At 41.7% G+C, this 18200-nt stretch overlaps 1 protein-coding gene across 7 annotated transcripts in view; it reads left to right on the top strand.

The window, feature by feature from the left end:
* Positions 1-4911: 4911 nt before the first annotated feature.
* Positions 4912-18200, top strand: part of CDK12 (cyclin dependent kinase 12) — a 93516-nt gene continuing 80227 nt past the window's right edge. For all 7 annotated transcript variants that reach the window (XR_004960277.1, XR_004960278.1, XR_004960275.1 and 4 more), the window contains exons 1-2: positions 4912-6006; positions 12410-13294. Coding sequence is in view for 2 of the 7 variants with exons in the window: in XM_036267993.1 (XP_036123886.1) it covers positions 4958-6006; positions 12410-13294 (1934 nt within the window). In the remaining 5 variants the exon portion in view is untranslated. The remainder of the gene's footprint in view (positions 6007-12409; positions 13295-18200) is intronic.

An 18200-nucleotide genomic window follows, 5' to 3' on the forward strand; every position in this document is an offset into this window, starting at 1 on the left:
TGATGCCAATAAACTAAATCATGCAGTCTTGGAATTTCTGAGTTTAAGTTTTTCTGTACAGTGAAGCAACCTTTATTTAACAAAAGCACTAGTCTCCAGCTGTTGGGCCAAACCATGCAGTTTATTTTTATTTGTTTGTTAATCCTCACTGGAGGATATTTTTTCCATTGATTTTTTTTCCTTTATTGATTTCAGAGAGAGAGGGAGAGAGAGATAGAAACATCAGTGAAAGAGAAAATCAATTGGCCCCCTACAGGGGATTGGCCCCACAACCTGGGCATGTGCCCTAACCAGGAATCGAACTGGCAAACTCTTGGTGCATGGGTTGATGCTCAACCACTGAGCCACACCAGTCAGACTTTCCATTGATTTTTAGAGAGAGTGGGAGGGAGGGAGGAAAAAGGGAGAGTGAGGAACATTCATGTGAAGGAGACACTCTAACCACTAAGCTTCACCGACCAGGGCCAAACCATGCAGTTTAGAGTAGATTTTGTATTTTTAAATGTGGACACAATCTGAGATTTCCTAGAATAGACTTTTCTCCACTTTATTCAGATATAATTGATAATAGAGTAGAATTTTATCCATCAAAAACAGAAAGTGTAGTACAATAGAAAGAGTGCTGGCCTAGGCTTGCAGAGTGTCCTTGCTCTTGATGCTAACTATATTTAGTGTAAACATGCTCCAACTCCTTCTGAGTGTCAATTTCACCCTTAAGTAGATGCATATAATAATACCTTACCAGGCCACTACACCAGGTAATTTATTTGTTCAGTTGATGGGCTTAAAAACTTCTATAGAAAACTAAGAAGTGCTATAAAAATATGAGGCCTGGCTGGGTAGCTTAGTTAGTTGGAGAGTTGTCCACATACAATCTCTGGTGGGGGCGTATAAAGAAGTCAGTCAATGAATGCATAAATAAGTGGAACAACAAATTGATCTCACTCTCTGTCTTCCCCCCTTTCTCTCTGTCCCTTAATAAATAAGTGGTTAGAGCGTTGGCCCACGGACAGAAGGGTCAAGGGTTTGATTCCCGATCAGGGGTACATACCCGGGTTGCAGGTTCGATTCCAGGCCCTGTTTGGGGTGTGTGTGGGAGGCAACCAATCGATGTGTCTCTCTCCCATTGATATTTCTCTCTCTATCTGTCTCCCCCTCCCTCCCTTTTACTATCTCTAAAAAACTAAAACTAAAAAATATATAAGGTATAAAAATTTATTATTATTTTTGTATCCCCACCTGAGGACACTTTTGCATTTTATCTTCAGGTACAGTGGGAGGGAGAGAGGGAACTAGAGAGAGGGAGGAAGAGAGAAACATCAACATGAGAGAGACACATGAAGTGGCTGCCACCTGCACGACCCAGCCAAGGCCAGGGACAAACCGCAACTGAGGTACATGCCCTTAGCGGGAACCGAACCTGGGACTCTCGGGTCTGCGGGCCAACGCTCTAACTGCTGAGCCAAACCAGCCAGGGCAAGCTATAAAAATTTAGTGCAAAGCTTCATTCATCCATTTATTTATTCATTCATTGCGGGGGGGGGGGGTGTCTCTATTTTGCTTCAAGAGGTAACAAACAAATAATTAGTAATTATAAATATAATTAATGCTGTTTAATTTGGATAAGGAATTTTATTTTTTAAGATTTTATTTGACACATTGCCATAATTCCTTCTGCCATCCCCACTTTTCCATTTTACTGGGGGTGTGGGTGTGTCTGGACAAAAATTTGATCTCAAAAGAAAAACATCTGAGTAATTTTGCTGAACTCATGCCAGTGTTTAATAAGGTAGGCCAGTCACTTCACCTAATTGGCCTATTAAATCTCATGCCATCTGCTATCATGTCAGACACTGGTGGGGGTCTTTATATCCAGGACCTCTTGCAGCAATGATGGGAAGTTACCACACCTGAGTTCCAGTACCTAATTCTATTCTTTTTCTTGATAGCATTAATTTGACTACTTTCATAGGTGATTAAAAAGTTGTCATGAAAAGCTTGGTCTTTTTCATTTGTGGTGAAGATTTATAGACTCAAAACATTTAAGTAAAAAAATAGTTTTAGCCCTGGCCGGTTTGGCTCAGCTGTTAGAACGTCAGCCCTCAGACCAGAGGGTCCAGGGTTTGTTTCCCTACTTTGGTTACAGTTTGTCCCCGGCCCTGGTTGGGGTCGTGTGGGTGACAACCACTTGATATGTCTCTCTCACATCACTGTTTCCCTCTCTATTCCTCCCTCTCTCCCTTCCACTCTATCTGAAGATAAATGCAGAAGTGTCCTTGGGTGACGATAAAAATTTTTTTTTTTTTTTTTTTTTTTAGTATCCATGTGGCTGAAAGCAACAAGACCACTTTCAGGGAGTAATTTTGAGAGTGGATCCTTCTATCTTCATTTAGAATGTTTTCTGGCTCCTAATTTACTGGTTGATCTTCTCATCTTTGCATAAAGAAGTCATATCTACTCTTCTTGGCCCAACTCAAATGCCCTTCATAAAGCTTTCTCTTTATTTTATTTTTTTTTAAATATTTTTTCTTTATTGATTCTAGAGAGAGAAAAGGATGGGGGGGGGGACATCCGATGAGAGAACATCGACTGGTCGCCTCCCGCATGCCCTCCACTGGGGATCGGGCCCACAACCTGGGCATGTGCCCTCGTCAAGAATCAAACCAGCAACCTCTTGGTGCCTGATGGGTCGACACCCAATCAGTGAGCCACACTGGCCAGGCCATAAAATTTTCTCTTAACACTCCCAACCTCCTTTTGAACCTAGGCGGTACACTATATCCTTCTTATGACATTTATCACCTTATATCTTGTGGTATGAATATATTGTCTGCATCCTCTTTAAGGATCCTGAGTGGGCACTATTCCAAAGAGAAAGGCCTTAAAACCTCACAGATGAATTTATTGAACAAAAGAATGAATAAGTTTGAAAAAGTCATTTCTCTGTGCCTTAATTTCCTATGGTATACAACCCTATTTCAGAGGGTTGTTGTGAAAATGGAATGAATGATCTAATGTGTGCAAAGGAGTTTCAAAAAGTAAAAAATTAGAGGCAGTGTGAGATACTATTTTTTCTTGTGCATAAATATTATGCTTTTCTCATTCATAATTATAATCTTCTGTATGAAGATCAAAGGCTAAATAACTCCAGAAGAGCCATAGATGATCCCAAGAGGTAATGAGCTTTCAGGTTCTTAGGTTTTAAGTAAACTGGAGAGAGTGCCACACAATGAAAGAATTGTTCTTCAGTGTCAGACATGAATGTGAATCTCATCCTTAGCATTTCCTGGACTAGCTTTGATACCCCGAGTAAGTTAACCTCTCTGAGTCTGGGTTTCCTTATCTGTAAAACAAAGACGAGGATATTGTATTTTGCAGGATAGTATGAGAATTAGAGATAATGCATGTATTATACACCATATAAATTGTAAGCATTGCTAATACTAGGGACATTTGCTCTTTATCCTGTTGACAATATTTTTATCCTTTTACCAAACTCAACAGGCTCAGGTTTGGCTTGAAGTGGTCTTCAAGAAGAGAGGTGGTGCCCTGGCTGGTTTGGCTTAGCAGTTAGAGCGTTGACCTGCGGTCCAGAGAGACCCGGGTTCGGTTCCTGCTAAGGGCATGTACTGCAGTTGCAGTTTGTTCTCGGCCCTGGTTGGATCGTGCACGAGGCAGCCACTCGATGTGTCCCTTTCACAGCGATGTTTCTCTCTCTTTCTCTCTATCCCTCCGACTCTGTCTGAACAAAAAATAGAAAAATGTATTCTGGTGAGGATATAAAAAAAGAAGAGAGGAGGTTTTCCCAAGGTGGTTTTATTTATTTACTTCCAGCAAGTAAAGAAGACTTTTGGGATTCATATCCCAAAGCTCCTGCCTCCCCCAAGGGAGACTTAGCCATAGTTTATATTCACTATTTTGTCAATTACACTGTTGATTTCTTTTCAGTTAGCTGGTTGAGTTCCTGTCAAGCTCACCCTGTTTACAGCTGGTTTGCAAAATACTGTGTTACATTTTAACAGCAAGAATAGCATTTAGTAAGAACCACCCAAACCTTGAGGCCCTTGTCTTATCTAACACTCCAGGTAGTTGAAAAAACAAAAAAGTTTGCGAGGGAGCCTGAGATTTGTTCAGTTATCAATAAAGTTTTGAATAAAAAAAAAAATTCCCCTAGCTCCTTAGCCATAAAGCTTTGACCAAATGGTGGCAGTGGGGAGCTTATCGCGAGAATATGGAGGATCGCGATTGGTGCTCGGGAGCTGTTCTCGCGTTGTTGATCCAGCGGTAGAGAGAAGTAAAAGGGAAGCACGAAATACCGCGAGTTTAGTATTCTCGCGACATTTCCTGGGATTGCCCCCTCCCCCTCCTCCAAGTGCCGTTTCGGTTTAACCTAGTGTGGGACTGAGTCTGTGTGAGGGAGCGAGTGAGTGTGTGGGGTATTGAGGTGAGGCGGAGGCAAGAAAAAGAGCTCCCTCAGGAGCGAGGGACAAAGAGGGTGTGAGGCACCTAGGCCGCGGTACCCGAGCGACAGGAAGCCACCCCGAGCCAGGCAACCGGGTAGGGGAAAGGCCCGCGCAGTCTTCACAGGGCTCCAGAGCCGGAGTCGGCCCCACAACCCCGGCCGTCGGCTTCCTACTTCCTCGACCTCCCCGGCCCTCGGGCCCTCGGATTGGCTCCGCGAGGGGAGGAGAGCAAACAGACTTGAGCGGCTGCCCGTTGTCTCGCAACTCCACAGCTGAGGAACTCTCAATTTCTCCCTGGCTCCTTCACCCCCACCTCATGTAGGAGGGTGCCGAGGAGTCGGGAGGGAGGAGGAGCCTGCGCTACGGTCCCTTCCCTCCCCACCCCCTTCTAGGGGCGCTTTGGTAGGCGTGGGGCTGGGGTTGGGGGGAGGGTGGGGGTTACTTTTTGGAGTGCTGGGGAACTTTTTTCCCTTTCTGAGGCCAGGGGAAAGGGGATGCCCAATCCAGAGAGACATGGGGGCAAGAAGGACGGGAGTGGAGGAGCTTCTGGAACTTTGCAGCCGTCATCGGGAGGTGGCAGCTCCAACAGCAGAGAGCGTCACCGCTTGGTGTCGAAGCACAAGCGGCACAAGTCCAAGCACTCCAAAGACATGGGGTTGGTGACCCCCGAAGCCGCACCTTTGGGTACAGTTATCAAACCTTTGGTGGAGTATGATGACATCAGCTCTGATTCAGATACCTTCTCTGACGACATGGCCTTCAAACTAGACAGGAGGGAGAATGATGAACGTCGTGGAACTGATCGGAGTGACCGCCTGCACAAACATCGTCACCACCAGCACAGACGTTCCCGGGACTTACTAAAAAGTAAACAGACGGAAAAGGAAAAAAATCAGGAAGTTTCCAGCAAGTCGGGATCGATGAAGGACCGGATATCAGGAAGTTCAAAGCGTTCAAACGAGGAGAATGATGACTATGGGAAGGCACAGATTTCCAAAAGCAGCAGCAACAAGGAATCCAGGTCGTCCAAACTCCACAAGGAGAAGGCTCGGAAAGAACGTGAGTTGAAGTCTGGGCACAAAGACCGGAGTAAAAGTCATCGGAAAAGGGAAACACCCAAAAGTTACAAAACAGTGGACAGCCCCAAACGGAGATCCAGGAGTCCCCACAGGAAATGGTCTGATAGCCCCAAGCAAGATGATAGCCCCTCAGGAGCTTCTTATGGCCAAGATTATGACCTTAGTCCCCCAAGATCTCACACCTCCAGCAATTACGACTCCTACAAGAAGAGTCCTGGAAGTACCTCAAGAAGGCAGTCAATTAGCCCACCTTACAAGGAGCCTTCAGCCTACCAGTCCAGCACCCGGTCACCCAGCCCCTACAGTAGACGACAGAGGTCTGTGAGTCCCTATAGCCGGAGACGGTCATCCAGCTATGAAAGGAGTGGCTCTTACAGTGGGAGGTCACCCAGTCCCTATGTTCGAAGGCGATCCAGCAGCCCTTTCACCAGCAAACGGTCTCTGAGTCGGAGTCCACCCCCCAGGTGAGCTATTTGTCTAACAGTCATTTCTTTCTTAGGATGGGTTATGAAGAACTGGCAATTAGGAATGTTTTGTTAAAGTTCCCATTATTCATTGACTAGAACACTTTACTATTGGCTAGTCATTCAAATGAGTGAATCTGGTTTCCTCTTAACCCAGAATTTGAAAAATGGAGAGTTACATACCTAAAACTGCTAAAGGTAGGTACAGGACTTCCAGTGGCAGGATCTTCAGCTGTAAGGTCCTGTGTGAGAAAAATCATGCATACAGTTGATACTGGTTTCCAAAGCTTATGTACCTGTTCCTGTTGCTTTGTTTTAAATTTTTTAAAAAATCCCCTTGGTATTAGTGCTTGAGATCTCATTGAACCTGATTAGATATGTAAGGAATTACAAATTTTCATTTGTTATCTTGAGGCTATTTGTCTAGGTCTTTTACCATTTGTTCTGCCCACTCACTGAGTCTTCAAACTTTGCCAAGTTTACTTATTTCCTAATGACAGCATTTTGATAACTTACAAAAGACGTCTGTCTTTTCATAGATATCTCTAATGGAAATTTTCCTTTTGATGGTAGAGCCTAGCAGAAATTGGTTCCAGTGATACTTTGATTTTCTTTACAGCACCATCAATGACCTACCCTGTGACCACTGGCAATTTTTAAAATCTCTAAAAAAAATGGTAATAGTGCCTTTACTGTGTTATTTTGGCAAGAAAGGCATGTTAGTTTGAAATTTAATTGTGGGAGTGAATTATCTACTGGGAACCGAGTTCTTGTTCGTAGATGATGAGATATACCTCTTTTTTGGTGGACTCTCCTTTGTCCACAAAAGCAGAACATGGGCTTTGGAGTTATACCTGAGGGGAATCCTGATCTTGCTTTATGTCCTTTGGCAAATAATTTCTCCATGCCTGAGTTTTTTCAAGTGTAAATGGGAATTAATAACTACCAACTTCTGGAGTTGTTGTGAGGATTAAATGAATAAATATGAAGAGCATAGCACAGTGCCTGGTACCTGAAGCCACTCAGTAAATTATATGAGTAAGGAAAATGTTGTTGTTGAATTCTAGTAGAAAAATTACTCTAATTTGAAAAAAACCTATGCATGTCTTCTGTATGTCAATGTAATTTTTGTTGACTTAAAGTTATAATTATTCATAAAGTATTTTGAATTGATCAAGCTGCCAAATTCCTAGTTGTCAGGGTCCAACGTTCCTTAGTCTTTTCCTCCATTTTATTACAATTTTTCACACACAGAAAAGTTGAAAGAATTGTAGTGAGGATCCATACACATACCACCTACATTCTACAACTAACATTTGCTATATATTTTATCTCTGTCCATAGATTCATCTTTTGTTTTGATTTATCTCAAAGTAAGTTGCTGACATCAGTGTACTTCACTATAAACGATTAACTAGAATTCATCAGCTAATGAGGGATGAAATTTATATACAGGGAAATGCATAAGTCTAAGTGTGCCATTTGTAAAGTTGCTTAGTGTTTTAGAGAACCCTAAGAAATACTCTGAGGGTATTTGTTTTCTTTCCTTTTTCTTAAAAAAGTTTTTTTTTGTTGTTGTTGTTTAAAAAAAATATTTTTTTCTTTATTGATGTCAGAGACAGAGGAAGGGAGAGGGAAGGAGAGAGAGATATCAATTGGCCACCTTCTGCATGCCCTCCACTGGGGGTCAGGCCCACATCCTGGGCATGTGCCCTGAATGGGAATCAAACCAGTGACCTCTTGGTGCAGGGGTTGATGCTCAACCACTGAGCCACAGTGGCCGGGCTCTTTATTGATTTTTGAGAGAGAGGAAGGGGGAGAGAGAGAGAGAAACATCAATGACAGAGAACATCAATTGGCTACCTCCTTCAGGCCCCCCACTGAGGATTTGGCCCACAACCTGGGCATGTGCCCTGACTGGGAATTGAACCGGCAACCTCTTGGTGCATGGGTTGATGCTCAACCACTGGGTCACACTGGCCAGGTCTTTTTTTTTCGTTTTTTTTTTTTTTTTTTTTATCATCCAGGATATTTTTCCATTTTTGTTCAGATAGAATTGGGGGGGAGAAACATCAACATGAAAGGGACACATCGAGTGGCTGCCTCACCCACGACCCCAGCCAGCAATCAGGACAAACTGCAGCCGAGGTACGTGCCCTTAGTGGGAACCGAACCCAGGTCTCTGGACTGCGGGCCGACGCTCTAACCGCTGAGCCAAACCGGCCAGGGCTCTTTTTTTTAAGTGAAAGAGTTTATTAGTGAAACAGGGAGACAAAGTGGCTACTCCACAGAGCAGCTAAATATTTGTTTCCTTGAGGGAGTAGTTTAATAAGGCTGTTCTGAGAATTTTTATTGTTATGGAGTTTGGGACTATAGAAGTGCATTGAGGTTAAAAACACTAACACAAGTTTCAGTGAGAACTTAGCCTTTGCAGTGATTCCTTTTGGATTTATATTTCAAGTTCTCTCTTCCTCTACTCACTTAATTGGAACTACTGCAGAAATGGTAAAAATAAATCAAGACAGAATTGGAGACATGCTATGATAGTATAGGACACAAATATAAGCACTACATAATAATCTTAGAGTAACATGCACATTTTCAATTGGTTTGTAGTTGTATGTTTGTATTGTGCATTATATATTTTTTCTTATTTGTTGGAATTCCAAACATTAAGTACAAACATTTTTTAGAGTTAGAGTAGAGGAGCATACAGATTCCTTCTGTGGTGTTCTCTGTGTTTTTTCCTTGGAAAAGAGTCAAAATTAAACAAGCAACGTTGTTGGTTTTTGTTTTTTATTTATTTATTTATTTTTTATCCTCACCCAAGGACATTTTTTCATTTTTTGTTCAGATAGAGCGGGAGGGAGAGAGAAACATCATCATTAAAGGTACACATCGAATGGCTGCCACCCACACTACCCAACCAAGACCAGGGACAAACTGCAACCGAGGTACATACCCTTAGCGGGAACCGAACCCGGGTCTCTCTGGATCGCAGGCCGACACTCCAACTGCTGAGTCAAACCAGCCAGGGCTGTTTGTTTGTTTGTTTTAATCTGACTAGGGCTGGGGATTGAACCTGCAACGCAGGTATGTGCCCTTAATGGGAATTGAACTCGTAACCCTTCAGTCCTCAGGACGATGCTCTAATCGATGCTCTAACTGCTGAGCCAAACCGGTCAGGGCGCAACATTGTTTTAAAAGACAAAATGTTGCCCTGGCCAGTTTGGCTCAGTGGTTAGAAAGTCCACTTGGCTCGCGGACCAGAGTGTCCCGGTTTCGGTTCCCGCTAGGGGCACGTACCTTAGTTGCAGTTTGTTCCCAGCCCGGTTGGGGTCATGTGGGTGGCGACCACTTGTTGTGTCTCTCTCACATAGATGGTTCTCTCTCTCTCTCTTCCTCCCTCTCTCTCTCCTGCTCTATCTGAAGATAAATGCAAAAATGTCCTCTGGTGAGGAAAAAAGAAAAGAAAAGAAAATGCTTTGGCAGAAATGTAAGGTCTTTACAATTACCAAATTAGTAGTGTTTAATAGTAGCAATTTCATTTCACATGGGTGGGACCTAACTTAATTCAGGGGGAAAGTACATTTGTTTTTTAAGACAAATTTTTTTTTTTTAATGTTTGTAAATTTTTTTTAGAGAAAGGAAGGGGGAGAGAGAGAAACATCAGTTTGCATGCCCCGCATTGGGGCTCAAGCCCACAACCCAGGCATGTGCCCATGACCTGGAATTGAACCAGGACCTCTCAGTCCTTGGTACGACACTCACTCTACTGAGCCACATGGGCTAGGCTGAAGACATATATATATATTTTTATCCTCACCTGAGGACTTTTTTTTTTTTTTTTTTTGCATTTATTTTCAGACAGAGCAGGAGAGGGGTGGGGAGGAGAAAGACAGGAAACATTGCTGTGAGAGAGACACATCGACTGGTTGCCACCCACACGACCCCAACCAGGGCCGGGGACAAACTGCAACCAAGGTACGTGCCCTTAGCGGGAACCAAACCCAGGAGTCTGGTCTACAGACCGATGATCTAAGCGCTGAGCAAAACCGGCCAGGGCTGAAGACATATTTTTTATTATTGCTTGAATTTATCTATTTTTAGTTTCCTCCTCTTTTTTGCCCTTGAAAAATAGGTCTGGATCTCAAATATAACATTTGTATCATAAAAACACCTTATGTATTTGGCTATGCAAGTATGCCATTAACAATAGGCTTCTGTTCAGAAATTCAAGGGTTTTTAACAAAGTTCTTCAGGAAGATTTAGTCATGCTGAAAGATCATAGAAACGATGCTTTGTATAGCATGGTCTCTGACTTTACTTAGTGTTTGGACTTTTAGATATTTTTCCCTGGGATAGAGGTGTTAGTTTTATACTAGCTATAATTCAATCAGCCATTTTTTTTTTTACAAGAGAAGTATTAATTTTCTTAAGGGTAAGTGGATAGTTGGTATATCCACTTAACTACATTCAATAGTTTATATATACAGAGATGTTGTTATTGTTGTTTTGAGTACTTTGATTCTAATAATGACTTTATATTTTAACTAAGTTTTTGGAGCGAATTTCCAAAAGCAGTATAGGTATAAGAAAACTATGGCTAACATCACGTGAGTTATTTCCCTACACATATGTGCTATTTGTTTTGAAACGTTTGAGTCATGTCATTGTTATCCGTGATCACAGATAAAAGAAGATATTGAAGATCTCGAATAAAAACAGTTTGTTTTAGGATATCGGGCAAATTATGTTTTTTTTTTTTTTATTTTATTTTTATTTTTTTTTTATTTTTTATTTTTTTTATCCTCACCCGAGGACATTTTTCCATTTTTTGTTCAGGTAGAGTGGGAGGGAGAGAGAGGAACAGAGAGAGAGAGAGAGAGAAACATCGATGTGAAAGGGACACATCGTGTGGCCGCCACCCGCACGACCAACCAGGGCCGGGGACAAACTGCAACCGAGGTACGCGCCCTTAGCGGGAACCGAACCCGGGTCTCTCCGGACCGCAGGCCGACGCTCTAACCGCTGAGCCAAACCGGCCAGGGCTCGGGCAAATTATGTTTAATCCGGTTACACTTTTGCTGCTAATTCCATGCCCCTCCCCCCCCAAAGCCTAAGCACATTAGGCTTTATTAAAAATCAAAAATAATTAAGGAGGGTTGGGTTTCATTTTAGAATAATCTGCCACACAGATTCTAAAATTTTACTTCCGAATCCTTAATAATGAAAAGAAACCGAACATCACTAATACTGTGCTTTACGAATTCCTAAAAAGTTGACTAGAAATTCTTATTTCTTTATATATATGTGTGTGTGTGTGTATGTATATATATGTATGTATACACACACACACACACACACACACATACATATATATATGTTTGTTTGTTTTTTCTCACCCGAGGACATTTTTCCTTTTTTTGTATAGATAGAGTGGGAGGGAGAGAGAGAGAGAAACATCGATGTGAAAGAGACACATCAAGTGGCTGCCTCCCGCAAGACTCAACCAGGGCCGAGGACAAACTGCAACCTAGGTACATGCCCTTAGCGTGAACTGAACCTGGGTCTCTCTGGACCTCAGGCCTACACTCTAACCGCTGAGCCAAACCAGCCAGGGTTCATTTGATATTTGAAAGTACCAGAAGCCGTTATAGTTTTGAGAACTTCTAATAAATTATTTTGGTAAGACAGTTTCTTCAGTGTATACATTTTGTTAAGTCCTAACTCTTGTTTATCTTTGGGGTTTGTTTAGTGTAGGCACAACTTAATTACAGACTGAGGATACAAGGAACAAGATCTTTTCCTGGACTTTGTCAATTAAATAGTTCTTCAGTTAAACACTTAGATTTTGGTGAAGCCCGCTAATTACATTTAATGTCTTGTATGATATAACCCACCTTTAGTATAAAGTATGACTTTTCATGTCATGTTTTCACTTTGTCAGAAATTTAAGCCAAAATTCTAAAAGTAAATATTGTGAATATATAGGTATTTTCAAACATGGGGGAGAGTATTGATCTGTCTTCCTTGAGTTAAATAAATTTTAGTGCTCTATGATTGAAATGTATTGTCATACAGGATTTAGTTCTAACCTATTTTTTAAACTTTTTTAGAGTAGTTTTAGATTTACAGGAAAATTATGAAGATAGTGCATAGAGTTCTTATATGTCCTGATACCCAGTTTCCCCATTATTAACATCTTACATTAGTATGGTACATTTGTTACAATTAAACCAATTAATGAACCAATATTGATTTATTATTATTTGATACCTAATTTTAAAATTGCTAACTTAAAGTGTTTTCTTTTTAAGTTACAGTTCTTCATAGTTTAACTGATCTCTTTTCCTTTATATTGCTATAGCCTATTTATTAAATTGCCTTTTTTTTCCATTAGGAAATCCATGAAGTCTAGAAGTAGAAGTCCTGCATATTCAAGACACTCATCTTCTCATAGTAAAAAGAAGAGATCCGGGTCACGCAGTCGACATTCCAGTATCTCACCAGTCAGGCTTCCATTGAACTCCAGCTTGGGAGCTGAACTCAGTAGGAAAAAGAAGGAAAGAGCAGCTGCTGCTGCTGCAGCAAAAATGGATGGAAAGGAATCCAAGGGTTCACCTATTATTTTGGCTAGAAAAGAGAATAGTTCAGTAGAGGCTAAGGATTCAGGTTTGGAGTCTAAAAGGTTACCCAGAGGTTTAAAATTGGAAAAATCTGCCCCAGATACTGAACTGGTGAATGTAACACATTTAAATACAGAGGCCAAAAATTCTTTAGATACAGGGAAAATAAAGATGGATGAAAACTCTGAGAAGCATCCTGTTCTTAAAGATTTGAAAGTACAGGGAACAAGAGACTCTAAAGCCATGGCATTGAAGGAGGAGATTGTTACTCCAAAAGAGACAGACGTATCAGAAAAGGAGACCCTTCCACCTCTCCCCACAGTTACTTCTCCTCCACCTCCTTTACCAACTACTACTCCTCCACCTCAGACACCCCCTTTGCCACCTTTACCTCCACTACCAGCTGTTCCACAGCAACCACCTCTGCCTCCTCCCCAACCAGCATTTAGTCAGGTTCCTGCTTCTAGTACTTCAAGTTTGCCCCCTTCTACTCACTCAAGGACATCTACTCTGTCCTCTCAGGCAAATTCTCAGCCCCTTGTACAGGTTTCTATGAAGACTCAAGTATCTGTAACAGCTGCTATTCCACACCTGAAAACGTCAACATTGCCTCCTCTGCCCCTCCCACCTTTATTACTTGGAGAAGATGACATGGATAGGTAAGTCCCATGTTAACAGAAAACGTACCCTCTTGATCTAAGTGGAAAACATTTTTCTCAAACTTTGTTAAAACTGCTCTAATGCATGCTATTTAGAATACGTTTGTGAATAGGAAATGAAGCATTATGAAGAATTACAATTTCAGGCCTGGTAACCCTTTTTCTCATAAGTTTGTTTACTGACAAGGCTAATTTTTTTTAAATTAATTTATTTTTGTTAACAGATGTTTCTCCTTTCCCCCACTGATACTCCCCTTCCCCTCCCTCCCTGCCCTGTCTCCAGCTTTGTTGTCCATGTCCATGTCCATGCATATAAGTTCTGTGGTTTATCTCTCCCCCCCAACCCCCTCTTCTGGGGATTGTCAGTCTGTACCCCACTTCCACTGGGACTACTTCATTCCTCAGACTGTTATGTTCATTATATCCACAAATAAGTGAGATCATGTGATATTTGTCTTTCTCTGCTTGGCTTGTTTCGCTTAGGATAATACTTTCAGGTTCCTCCATGTCGTCTCAAAGGATAAGAGATCTTTCTTACAGCTGCATAGTACTCCATTGTGTATATGTATCACAGCTTTTTTATCCATTTGTCTACTGATGGACATTTGGGCTGTTTCCAGATCTTAGCTATTGTAAATAGTGCTGCTATGAACATGGGGGTACATATATTCTGTCTGATTGGTGTTTCAGGCTTCTTAGGGTATATTCCTAGAAGTGGGTTCACTGGGTCAAATGGCAGTTCAATTTCTAATATTTTGAGGTAACACCATATTGTTTTCCATAGTGACTGCACCAGTCTGCATTCCCGCCAGCAGTGTATTAGAGTCCCCTTTTCTCCACAGCCTCCCCAACATTTGTTGTTTGATGATTTGTTGATGGTGGCCATTATGACGGGTGTGAGGTGACACCTCATGACAAGGCTAATTTTGATTCAAATTTTAAAAAAATCAATAGCATTTTTCTTTAAAAAAATTTTTTTTTTTAATCCTCATCCGAGGACATTTTTCCATTTTTTGTACACACAGAGTGGGAGGGAGAGAGAGGAAGAGAGAGAGAGGGAAACATCGATGTGAAAGGGACACATCGAGTGGCTGCCACCCGCACGACCAACCAGTACCAGGGACAAACTGCAACCGAGGTACATGCCCTTAGCGGGAACTGAACCCGGGTCTCTCCGGACCGCAGACGGACGCTCCAACCGCTGAGCCAAACTGGCCAGGGCTTCTTTCAAATTTTTATGTTGAAAATTTTAATAGCTATAGAAAACTTAAAAGAATGATACAATGAACATCCTTAATACTCTTCACCTGGATCCATCAATGGTTAACTTTTGGCCACATTTGCTTTAACTGTAGATATTGACACTTTTGAGTACTTTAGTATGTCTCTAATAATATCAATAACACAATGTAAGTAACAATAATAATATTGGATATCTTCAATGATCCCCAAGATGTTTTTTATAGCAATTGTTATTATTTTTTCTCCTGATCCAAAAGAAAAATAAACCAGGTTTATTTTTTTAAAGTTCTGCTTTAAAAAAAATCAATTATTGCCTTGGCCAGTGTGGCTTAGCAGATAGAGTGTCGGCACACAGTCCAGAGAGACTCGGGTTCAGTTCCCGCTAAGGGCACATACCTCGGTTGCAGTTTGTCCCCGGCCCCGGTTGGGTTTGTGTGAGAGACAGCTACTCGATGTGTCCCTTTCATGTAGAAGTTTTCTCTTTCACTCTCCCCACCCCTCCCCCTCTCTCCCTCCCTCCCACTCTATCTGAACAAAATGGAAAAATGTCCTCAGGTGAGGATAAAAAATGAAAGAAAGAAGAAAGATTATTCTGTGGGAAGCAAAAGAACAATATGTAAAATCTTTACTAATTAGAATATAAATTGACAATGAGATGATGGGAAAAAGTAATTTTAATGAGTCCTCTGAGTATTGAGAACTGATTAAATAATTAGGAAGCATGAATATGGTTTTATGGAAGACATTAGGAAATATATTTAATTTGTTGGCAGGACTAGCTAGGCAAATACAACCAAACATGATTTAGCAGTAACATATACCATGACAATATTTATGATACTATTTTTTCTACTGAGATACCCTCTTATTCTCTAGGTTATGAGTTTAGTTTACTGCACTGAATTTTTGTTGTAAACACAAAAATAAGTACCACTGATTTTTGCATCCTAGACCAATTCTCAACCCGCCATTACTTTCTAAAGTGACATAGGTAATTCGAACAGTGATACATTTTAGCCCTTTAGGTCTATATATTTCCAGACTACACTCTTTGCCTTTGGGAATGTGGAAGTACGATCAATGGAGGGGTTGGGGGAGGAGAAACTATTTATTTATGTATTATTATTATTATTAATCCTCTCCCCAGGATGTTTTTTCCATTGATTTTTTTTTTTTTTTTTTTTTTTTTTTAGAGAAAGTAGAAGGGAGGGTTTGGGTTGGGGAGAGAGAATCATCGATGTGAAAGAGACACGTTGATTGGTTGCCTCCACACATGCCCCACTGGGGCTGGGAGTGAACCTGCAACCGAGGTCCGTGCCCTAGACTCGGAATCGAAGCCGAGACCCTTTGGTCTGCAGGCTGACCAAACCGGCCAAGGCTGTTTTGTTTTGTTTTGTTTTGTTTTTATCCTCAGTGGAGGACACTTTTGCATTTATCTTCAGGTAGAGTGGAAAGGAGTTGGGGGAAGAGAGAGAGAAACATTGATGTGAGAGAGACACATCGAGTGGTTGCTACCCACACAACACCAACTGGGGCCGGGACAAACTACAACCGAGGTACATGCCCTTAGCAGGAACCAAACCGGGGACTCTCTGGTGTGCAGGCCAATGCACTAACCACCGAGCAAAATTGACCAGGGCAGGCCAGGGCTGTTTTTATAGTTTTTGTTGGAAAAGGAGCATAGTCAGTTGAACATCATCTAAAGGGACCCTAGGCCATTATCTACCCACAAGAACCTCAATTAAATATTAGTTTATATAGTGGCTAGAACACTATCAGTGTGGCCAAGAATTTTTATTTTGAAATGTTTATTTAGATATCCAAATAACTGTTGAATCTATCTACCATGGGTCATATAGAGTACAGATTTTCAGAGGTGGAATGATGTTGATAGATGGCACATAGGGATTTTTATATTTCAGATTGGGGATGAAGGGTAAAGTAAGACCATTCAGTGCTTATTTAATTAAGTATGTGTGGCTATCTTTAAGAATGTGTGTGAGAGCCTGGCCAGTGTGGCTTAGTGGTTGAATATCAACCCATGCACCAAGAGGTTGCCGTTTTGATTCCCGGTCAGGGCACATGCCCAGATTGTGGACCTGATCCCCAGCGGGGGACATGCAGGAGGCAGCCAATCAATGTTCTCTCTCATCGATGTTTCTATCTCTTTCTCCCTCTCCCTTCCTCTCTCTCTAAAAATCAATTAAAAAAAGAAAGTTAAAAAAAAAAAATTAAAAAAAAGAATGTGTGTGAGAGTCCTGGCTGGTTTGGCTCTGTGGTTAGAGCATTGGTCCGCTGACCGAAGGGTCATGGGTTCAATTTCCGGTCAAGGGCATGTACCTTGGGTGCAGGTTCCATCCCCAGCCCTGTTCGATGTGCCTCTCTCACATCAGTATCTCTATTTATTTATTTTATTTACTTATTTTTAAAAAATTTTTTATTGATTTTTAGAGAGAGAGGAAGGGAGAGGGAGAGATAGGAACATTGATGAGCCCTGGCCGGTTTGGCTCAGCGGGTAGAGTGTCGGCCTGTGGTCCAGAGAGACCTGGGTTCGGTCCTGCTAAGGGCGCATACCTGGATTGCTGTTTGTCCCCAGCCCTGGTTGGTCATGCAGGTGGCAGCCACTCGATGTGTCCCTTTCACATCGATGTTTCTCTCTCTCTCTCTCCCTCCCTCCTTCCCTCCCACTCTATCTTTCCAAAAAAAATGGAAAAATGTCCTCGGGTGAGGATAAAAAAAAAAACATTGATGAGAGAGAACATCAATTGGCCTCCTGCTGCATGCCCCCCCCCCCCCACTGGGGATTTGGCTCACAACCTGGGCATGTGCCCTGACTGGGAATGGAATTGGCAACCTCTTGGTGCCTGGGTCAACGATCAACCACTGAGCCACACCAGCCAGGCTCCCACTCTATTTAAAAATCAATGGAAAAATATCCTTTGGTGATAATTTAAAAAAAAACAAGTGTATGAAAGAATGAAATGAGCAAATTATTTTTGTTAAATATCAATTCTGATTCTGAAAGTACAACTACTTTTATTTCATAGTCCAATGTAATTATTACTTTTTTTTTTTTTTTAATCCTCACCTGAGGACATTTTTCAATTTCTTGTTCAGATAGAGTAGGAGGGAGAGAGAGAGAAAGAGAGAAACATCAACGTGAAAGGGACACATTGAGTGGTTGCTACCTGCACAACCCATCCAGATCCGGGGACAAACTGCAACCAAGGTACGTGTCCCTAGCGGGAACCGAACCCAGGTCTCTCTGGACTGCAAGCCGATGCTCTAACCTCTGAGCCAAACCAGCCAGTGCTAATGTAATTATTTTTATTTTTATTTTGTTTTAATCCTCACCCGAGGATAGGGAGGGAGAGAGAGAGAAAAACATTGACGTGAGAGAGACACATCAACTGGTTGCCTCCTACACGACCCCGTCCAGGGCTGGGGGACGAACTGCAACTAAGGTAGGTGCCCTAGATCAGAATCTAACCCACAACTCATTGGTCTGTGGGCTGACGCTCTAATCACTGAGCAAAACCAGCCAGGGCAATGTAATTATTTTTTAAAGTATGATTATTATCAATTATTTTTCACACATAATACAAGTAAATTAGCGAAGGTAGAAAAATAGAAATGAAGATTTCTTTTACTATCAGTTTTATTT

Source organism: Molossus molossus, unplaced genomic scaffold (genome assembly GCF_014108415.1).
Source record: "Molossus molossus isolate mMolMol1 unplaced genomic scaffold, mMolMol1.p scaffold_m16_p_19, whole genome shotgun sequence".
Taxonomy (NCBI): domain Eukaryota; kingdom Metazoa; phylum Chordata; class Mammalia; order Chiroptera; family Molossidae; genus Molossus; species Molossus molossus.